This window comes from Nerophis lumbriciformis, linkage group LG11 (genome assembly GCF_033978685.3).
Source record: "Nerophis lumbriciformis linkage group LG11, RoL_Nlum_v2.1, whole genome shotgun sequence".
In the NCBI taxonomy this organism is placed as follows: Eukaryota; Metazoa; Chordata; class Actinopteri; order Syngnathiformes; family Syngnathidae; genus Nerophis; species Nerophis lumbriciformis.
Genome location: NC_084558.2, coordinates 27,596,066 through 27,605,096, shown reverse-complemented (window position 1 = coordinate 27,605,096; position 9,031 = coordinate 27,596,066). Strand labels below are relative to the sequence as shown.

At 40.0% G+C, this 9,031-nt stretch overlaps 1 protein-coding gene across 2 annotated transcripts in view; it reads right to left on the bottom strand.

The window, feature by feature from the left end:
- Window positions 1–31: 31 nt before the first annotated feature.
- dennd3a (DENN/MADD domain containing 3a) overlaps window positions 32–9,031 on the bottom strand; it is a 36,402-nt gene continuing 27,402 nt past the window's right edge. Inside the window, exons 22-30 of one of the 2 annotated variants that reach the window (XM_061966969.2) lie at window positions 7,885–8,014; window positions 7,718–7,825; window positions 5,041–5,138; window positions 3,309–3,463; window positions 2,961–3,027; window positions 2,494–2,566; window positions 2,294–2,412; window positions 2,081–2,218; window positions 32–789 (exon numbers count right to left, since the gene is read on the bottom strand). In XM_061966969.2, coding sequence (XP_061822953.1) covers window positions 595–789; window positions 2,081–2,218; window positions 2,294–2,412; window positions 2,494–2,566; window positions 2,961–3,027; window positions 3,309–3,463; window positions 5,041–5,138; window positions 7,718–7,825; window positions 7,885–8,014 — 1,083 coding nt within the window. In that variant the 3' untranslated portion in view covers window positions 32–594. Of the gene's footprint in view, window positions 790–2,080; window positions 2,219–2,293; window positions 2,413–2,493; window positions 2,567–2,960; window positions 3,028–3,308; window positions 3,464–5,040; window positions 5,139–7,717; window positions 7,826–7,884; window positions 8,015–9,031 lie in introns of those variants that run through there. The other variant, XR_009815897.2, reaches the window with a different exon arrangement.

Sequence of the window (9,031 nt, the reverse complement as noted above, 5' to 3'; positions counted from 1 at the left end):
TATTGTGGTAGCAAAAATACACCAAAATAATCTGTTTTAAAAAACATTTATTGTGCGTTTACTGTTAGAAATTTTTCAACAATAGTGTTATACAAACAGTGCCCTTATAATTATGTCATTAAAAATACAATGCATGCGAAGCAAATGCCTATGGATCTACAGTACAAAGATTAAATAGGTACAAACATAGATACTGTACAGTACGTGTGAGGCACCTTTAAAGTGATTTTTGTTGCAAAAAATTCAGACTTTTTGGTTTACTTCATATGCAAAATTGATTGATAACCAAAATGCTAAAAAACATTTCAGAAAAGTGCTATATGTGTGAAATATTGTGGTGCTGGTCCGAAAATGTCACATGTTGGTGTCGGTGTTGACTGTAAAAAACTTCCAGGGCAGAATAACGTTTCTTAAATAAACTTGCTTTACGGTGGATTATTGATATAATCACAGCTTGTTTTTCCAGGTGAATTCAAAGCCTCCACAGCGTTTATACTGACGCGATAAGGTAGAAGGCTAAATTACATCCCTTCCATTGTCAAGTCTTCGAGAGGCCGTGGATGTAAACAACAATGGCTGCCACGCTTCACACTCCTACTCCACCTTCCAGATGGCCACCTTCCCGTCGTGCTTGGCGGCGCCACTGAGAACGTAGCGGTCTTCCGCCGAGCACAGAGTGGTCACCTTGTCACCGTGGCCGTGGAGCTCCTTCAACACCTGGCGGCGGTCCACGTCCAGGATGTAGATCTTCCCTTTGGTGGAGGCACGGCCAACAGCGCCGACCCACACCTAAAAAAAAAAAAGTGTATTATCAGGCATTTTATTTTAAAGCATAAGTGCCGTTTTATTATAGCATTCCCTCAAGGGGCAACAATACACACTTTAGAGTAGTCAGTGTACAGCTTGTATAGTAGTTCAGATTTACTGTCAACCCACAGCCATTTTAGTCTAAATCAATAGCAACAATTCACCCCAGCTGTGACTTGTCAACTTGGAGGTGTGTTTAGGCTCCTCTTCATGTTGGAAAACAAATAAAATGCTTCAGGATGTATCAGGAACTCATGTTTCCTAACAATGAACCGCAGCTTACTCAGTGCCGGTAGCACTCATGTGCCATGACACTACCGCCACCATGCTTGACTGCAGGCAAAATACACTTATCTTAACTTGTATTTAGAAAATAACGGCTGTGTGATTGTATACTGCAATACAAGCTGCACACTGACTGCTCAAAAGTATGTCATTTCATTGTATTATCCCTTGACAAGATATACAGTGGAACCTCGATTCACAAACTCCTCATTGTACAGACTTCGTGATTTACAAACGACAGGCTGAATAAAATATGCTTTGGTGGGTGTACAAACCTCGTCTCCGTGTAAGAACGTTTCATCCATCCATTGTGTGCCATGTAACGCAGTCATTTTTTGCCTGATAGCATTACTGTGACAATTGCTACTTTGTGTGCTATTTAAGGTTGTTGTTTTTTTAGCCTTTTTACTGCATTTTCCTAGTTTTGATAGCTCAGGAGGAGTTCAAAGAAAGCAATAGAGAAGCGATTTGTGGTTTAAGACATTCAGGAAGTATCCACAGTGTTGTCGACACTTCCTCCCCTTGACAATTGACAAGGTAAAATGTATTGTATTTGTTATTCTGAATTATTGTATAAACCTGACTGTTAAAGTTAAGGAGTTCTGTGATTTCACATTGTGAGTGCACCAAAGGACTAATGACAGTGTGTGTGCGTGTCAGCAGGGCGGCTGAAAATGAGGACAGTTTAGCTCCTTGTTGCTGTTTTGGTTTTGTTAATAAAAAGAAAGGTGATCCATCTCCCCCTTGTTATGTTTGTTTGATATAGAGTATTTTATAGCACTTTATATTGTGTTCAAAGTGAACTAGCTTTTACAAAAATATTGAATTTGTGGAAACCATTATTGATGTTTACATTGTTTCCTAAAGAGGAATTTGCTCCCATGTACAAACTTTTCTCTTTACGAACCCTGTTCAAGACCCAATTCAGTTTGTAAATCGAGGTTCCACCGCACTCGAATACAAAATCCTGCTGAATAATGTGGTCTACCTGATTTTTCACTTTAATCATGCAGTGGCATCCGGTGCAGTCCTGCAACGCCACACGTTGGTAAGGTTTAGATGTGTCCTTCATGTACCAAATGCACACATCACCGGAATCTACGCACACACTCCACAGCTCCTCCCTCTGTCATACATATAAATCATCCGTCACGCACTGCAGACTGTAAACATTTAGATCAAGTGTTTGTGTGTGTGGTACCTCAGGTAACAAAAGCACTGAGCTAAACGTAGCCGATGCGCCTTTGTGTTGCTCGGGCAGGTTCAGACGATGTTTTAGAGAACCGTTCCTCCATACCTCCATAATGCTGTCCCTGGAGCCTAAAGAGAATGACAAAAAGATATAACAGGAAGTTTAACAAAGTATTTTTTGATAGCTTAAATTCCAAATGAGATACCCACAGCACCACAGCGTCACATTGCAGCTGTACACTGACTGCAGGCGGTCACAGCTGAGGCGGAAGTTCTTCTTCACCTGTGAGGTTTACACAAAAAAACAAAAACAAAAACAAATTACATTCTGTAAATGCTTCAATTAATGTGAATAAAATAACTGCCAGTGTCACTAACAAACAAAGAAACACTGGCATTGTGCATTAAATAACAGCTGTGGCTGCAAGCACTCCTCATGTAGTTATTTAATATCGCCACAAGATGGCAGTAGCTGCATTTAAAGTATTATGACCTTATCCCTGCATGTGCTGTAACATGTAGCTACTCCAAATCAATAACAATGGTATAAATACTTACAATATAAAATACGTTTCTTTCCAGTTATTGCTTTGCGGCTGTTAGAGCATTTGTTCAAACATGCAGTGAGTGCTTAAAGAACAAAAAAACAAGTCAGCAAAATGTACTCCAAAACAAACCTGCAATGTTGCTATGTCCCATACAATGATGGTTCCTTCTGCACTGCAGGAGTACGCCACCCTCTGGCTGAAATAACACATTACACCTTGAAGTGGCCTCATCACCTCACATTAGTTTGCGCCTAAAATGCATTAAGATTTCGGCTATAATTATAAATGTGCAAAAATGTGTACGTCTGTCCATACTTACATACATACAATGTTATGTGTATTCAGTGTAAGAAGCAAGTTGAATCCAGAACGCACATTGGGAAGCCATTGATCAAATAAACCAGATAATAATTTGACAATCTCCTGTGTTTTACTGCTAAAGCGGGAACTTCCACAGGTGTCAACTTCATTAGTTACCTGTACTTGTCGGTGTCAAGTGCGAGCCCGGTGACCTCCGACCTGTGCTCCGTCAGCTGCCTGTTGCAGACCATGGCCACCATGCCGATGATGTAGATAACAGAATCTTCAGAGCCCATCCACACCTGGTCTTTGTCCACTGCCAGCATGCAATTCTACAACAGAATGATTAGTGTCATGTTGATAACTTCATACAAACTTTGCGGATGATACAACAGCATTTTGTTCAGGAGAGAACACACAGAAGCTATAATACCAGAAGAAATTAACAAATTAAAAAGATGGTTTGACAAAAACAGACTATCCTAAAACCTCAGTAAAACTAAAATAATGTAATTTGGTAACAGTAGAAATTTAAAGAGTAAATGAAACCACATTTCTAGGTATAATGATTGATGATAAAATTAACTGAAAATCTCATGTAAAAAATATACGACATAAAAGAAACAAGAAACACGTCAATAATGAATAAAGCAAAACATGTTCTAGACCAAAAATCACTCCATATTCTCTACTGCTCGCTAGTGTTACCATATGAGTTATTGTGAAGAAATATGGGGAAATAACTACAAAAGTACACTTCATTCATTAACCGTGTTACAAAAAAGATCAGTTCGAATAATACATAATGTTGGATATAGAGAACATTCAAACGCTTTATTCATTGAACTAAAAATACTGAAATTCCACGACACAACAGCTAAAATTATACACAAAGCAAACTACAATCTGCTACCCAAGAATATACAACAATTCTTCTCAACAAAAGAGGAGAAATATAATCTTAGAGAAAAATTTAATTTAAAACATTTGTACGCGCGTATAACACTTAAGACCTTCAGTATATCAGTATGTGGAATTAAATTATGGAATGGATAAAGCAAAGAAATCAAACAATGTACTAATATAATCCACTTCAAGAAACTCTTCAAACTTAAAGTGTTTACAAAGTACAAAGAAGAAGAACCATGATAAACATTCTGAATTTATTTCATCCATCCATTCATTTTCTAGATAATCCTATTCATCTCATCATATGAAATATAACTTATTTCACTAATTATTATTTATTTTTATTGTTATTATGTATGGAGTATATTGTGAATAAATTGAGAACAGGAAGTGAACAAAAGTTTTAGCAACTGCTATATGTAAAGTAAAAGGGGTAGGATTAAATAAGCTCTGCTTCTTCCTACTCCTTTTTGAACAAGTTGAATAGAGAAACTGGAAATTATGATGTATCATGTTATATGTATGCATGTTCGGAATAAACACAAACTCAACTCAACTCAAAACATGAATACTGTTATTTCTGGCTTAGAATAAACAAAACGTGTCATTGTGCACTATTCAAGTGACTCCACTAGATGGCAAAGGTGTTCCACTTTAACAAGATTGAGTTCCATTAGATAAGATAGAAATCGTTTAAAATGACACTCAAATGTTTGTTGATGTCAGGCAAATGTTTACAGTGCCTGTGTGGGAAACCGGCAGAGATAACAGAGGTAAGAAATTTCATGTGACCGAGACCTGCATGTTTGGGAGCAAAGGTCAGCGGGGCGACTCCCTATGGAATAAACACACACGGCAGACACTCCCTGAACATAACACACATTGTGTTTGAGAGGCCCAAGCAGAAAATGTGAGGATAACTCTTTTATGCGTGTATGATATGAGTCTGCCCGGCAACACATGGGTGGCAGTCAGGTGTTTTTATGCGTTATTTATTTACCAGTCTTGAGGTTCCCACTTGACAAGTGTGTGTCAGAGACCAGCTGGAGGCATCAAACACCATCACCTTGCCACCGCTCACAGACACCCACAACTGACCTGAAACACATGCACACACACTTTTTTTTTTAGCATAAACTTCGACCCCAGTTTGTCTGTTTACCAGCCCAGCACTGACAAGTCATGAGTGACAACGAGAATAAATGGGGTCATTTGCCATTACAGTACAGTGGTAGCTCAATTTAAGAGATTCCAAGTGTGTTTTGAAATAAGAGCTGTCTCTTGGCGAATTGTAATGCTTTAAGTTGTGAGCAAAAATTTGGGTTACAAGTAAATGTCACAGTGAACTCCGTGAAATATCTCGTCTTACTCGCTAACATTAGCTTATAGCTAGAGATCGACCTAATTTTGTGTTTCCAACCATGGGAAGGAAGAAAGTGAGTGAGTATGAAGGAGAAGTGAATGATAATAATTGAATTAAAGAAATAAATAATCAAAAACATGACATAGCGTGACGCCAACTTGGCAAAGCAATTTGAGCGTAGCACTGCTCGTCTGCACCGTACTGAAGCAGAATAAGTCTAACGCCAGCCAAGGATGTTAAAATAATCTCTAAACGGCAGAGATTTTGTGAATGAAAATAGCTGCTGATGGTGTGTTTGATGGAGAAGCAGCTGGAAGGCGAGCCCATAGAAGTCCACTCTCGAAGGTAAATGCTGTACATTATTATTACATTACTTCACAAAACTACTGTACGGTAGTTGTTTTAGTACATTATATTATATCATTAGACACCATTTCTCATCTAAAAGTTTTTTTTTTTTTAAAGACATGTTACGTGTTGAATATGCGCTGTTTTGGGGGCCAAGTACTTCATTTCAATGGGAGATATTGATTTGAGATACAAGTGTTTTGAGTTAACAGCTTCATCACAGAACCAATTAAGTTTGTACCTATACATCTATCCATCCATTTTCTACCGCTTGTCCTAATGTATACTAATTTAATTATTATACTTTATATTCTTATCAATGACGCAGCAGGAAGGGGCTAAGAATACATTTGCGGTAAAATTTCATATGAATATGTGTGTTGTACTTGTATAGCGCTTTTCTACCTTCAAGGTACTCAAAGCGCTTTGACACTACTTCCACATTTACCCATTCACACACACATTCACACACTGATGGAGGGAGCTGCCATGCAAGGCGCTAACCAGCAGCCATCAGGAGCAAGGGTGAAGTGTCTTGCTCAGGACACAACGGACATGACGAGGTTGGTACTAAGTGGGGATTGAACCAGGGACCCTTGGGTTGCGCACGGCCACTCTTCCACTGCACCACGCCGTCCCTATATGTTAGTCTGGTAAACTTCTTCTGGTCAAGTTGTAGTTCAGTTTTATTTTTAAAGCTATCATATTGTACATCAATTCTGTTCTATCAAAATAAACATACTATCCCCCCACACTGCATGTTTAATGTGCCAACATATATACGATTATTAAAATAAAAATCATTTGTAAAAAAAACAACAATTTTTTTAAGTGATATAAAATGATGTTCGTTTTGCCAATGGAGGAAATAAATGTTTACTAATTTAAAAGACATAATGATATAAAATTATGTTATTTTTGCCAATAGAGGAAATAAATGTTTACTAATTTAAAAGACATAATCCAAATGGCAGTTTTGAGCTTCAAGGACCAAACCAAACAACTTTTAAAATTATCATGTAGAAACACTTGCTGAATCCTGACCCCACCCGCCTTCAGCCAACGGTCACATTTCCTGCAGTGCAAAAAGTGAGAAGTGGGAACGTGGGGGCGATGGAATCATGAGCAACATGGAGGGAATGAATAGGCACTTGACAGGAGACGTGGGAGCGAACTGGACGGGCGCCAGCAATCCATTTGAATGACCTACATTCAACAAGAGAGGCGAGAGGCAAGGCCGGTAGAGAGCGTCTGAATGGGCAGATTTGTTCTTTTCAGCCACAGAAATAAGAAATGCGTCAAAAGGGTCGGCTTTGCTACCAGCCGGGCGACTTAAGTGGCACCAGATGTCCACTAAAGATCATCCTACTACATATGACCGCACATAAACTTGTCAAGGGACAAAACTAGAGAACGTTTGGAGTAGAAAGTGTACAGCTCGCAGAGAGGTATTGATTTACTATCCAAAATAGCCATTATTGTCTAAGTAGGCAACACAAGTGAAAAAAACAGCCTGGTAGTAGCGTCATGGTGCATGAGTTCGATCTATGCTTTTATGCAAATTGCACACCAGACCTATTCAACGCATCACTAATTCGACTTATCACTTCACTAATATTCTTATTTTGTATATTCCGGAAAACAAAGAAATTAGATTTTGGTCTATCAAGTCAAGGATCATCTTTTTGACAGCGCTGTAAGTGTTCTTAAGAATCTGCTGTTTTTTTTTAACTAAACTCATGGCCCATCAGTTGAATAGCCCAAATGATGAAACAGAAAGGACCTAAGATGGAACCTTGAGGAACACCACTAGTATAACTACATAGGTTTAACAAATGACTATTGACTGCATCTGAAGCAAATAAGCGACAAATACACCTTAGTTACATAAATCACATTACAAAAATATAGGCAACAACCAAAAAGGAGAGGACTTAATGTGGGTGCGTTGAGGAATGAATTTTACCTGGCGTGTAGAGTAGAAAGTCCACCGCTCGAGGTGCGGCCAGCTCCAGGGAAGGGTTGATTTTGTGCTTCAGCGTCTCAGCGGTTGTCCTGGGAACCATCATGGGCACTGCAGACCAGCATATAGTAATAAACAAATTGCAATACTGTTTTTTTGTGTGTGTTTACCTTCCATTTTGATGCGGTCAAAGTGAGCCAGCTTGGAGGCGGAGTAAGTGGCCTTGCTGCTCTGAAGGCTGCCCACCACTGCGTCCATCAACAAGGCGTTGGTCAGGGCTTGCTGCATGTACTGGGGGTCCTGGAAACAAAGATCCAGTCACGGCTTTTGTCACGAAAAGCCAAGTGAAAGCATTTCCTGCATGGTTGCGTAACAACTTTGTAGTGCGATGCTCCATGTACAGTCCCTTTTGGTGCATATCTGGATAAAGGTCAATCAATCAATCAATCAATGTTTATTTATATAGCCCTAAATCACAAGTGTCTCAAAGGGCTGCACAAGCCACAACGACATCCTCGGTATAGCCCACATAAGGGCAAGGAAAAACTCACCCCAGTGGGACGTCGATGTGAATGACTATGAGAAACCTTGGAGAGGACCGCATATGTGGGTAACCCCCCCCCTCTAGGGAGACCGAATGCAATGGATGTCGAGTGGGTCTAACATAATATTGTGAGAGTCCAGTCCATAGTGGATCCAGCATAACAGTAAGAGTCCAGTCCACAGTGGGGTCAGCAGGAAACCATCCCGAGCGGAGACGGGTCAGCAGCGCAGAGATGTTCCCAACCGATATACAGGCGAGCGGTCCACCCCGGGTCCCGACCCCGCACAGCCAGCACCCCATCCATGGCCACCGGATCTGTGTGTCTCCCCTTCCACAAGAGATAGGGGGGAGCAGAGGAGAAAAGAAAAGAAACGGCAGATCAACTGGTCTAAAAAAAGGGGGGCTATTCAAAGGTTAGAGTATACAAATGAGTTTTGAGATGGGACTTAAATGTTTCTACTGAGGTAGCATCTCTAACTGTTACCGGGAGGGCATTCCATAGTGCTGGAGCCCGAATAGAAAACGCTCTACAGCCCGCAGACTTTTTTTGGGCTCTGGGAATCACTAATAAGCCGGAGTTCTTTGAACGCAGATTTCTTGCCGGGACATATGGTACAATGCAATCGGCAAGATAGGACGGAGCTAGACCGTGTAGTATTTTATACGTAAGTAGTAAAACCTTAAAGTCGCATCTTAAGTGCACAGGAAGCCAGTGCAGGTGAGCCAGTATAGGCGTAATATGATCAAACTTTCTTGTTCTTGTCAAAAGTCTA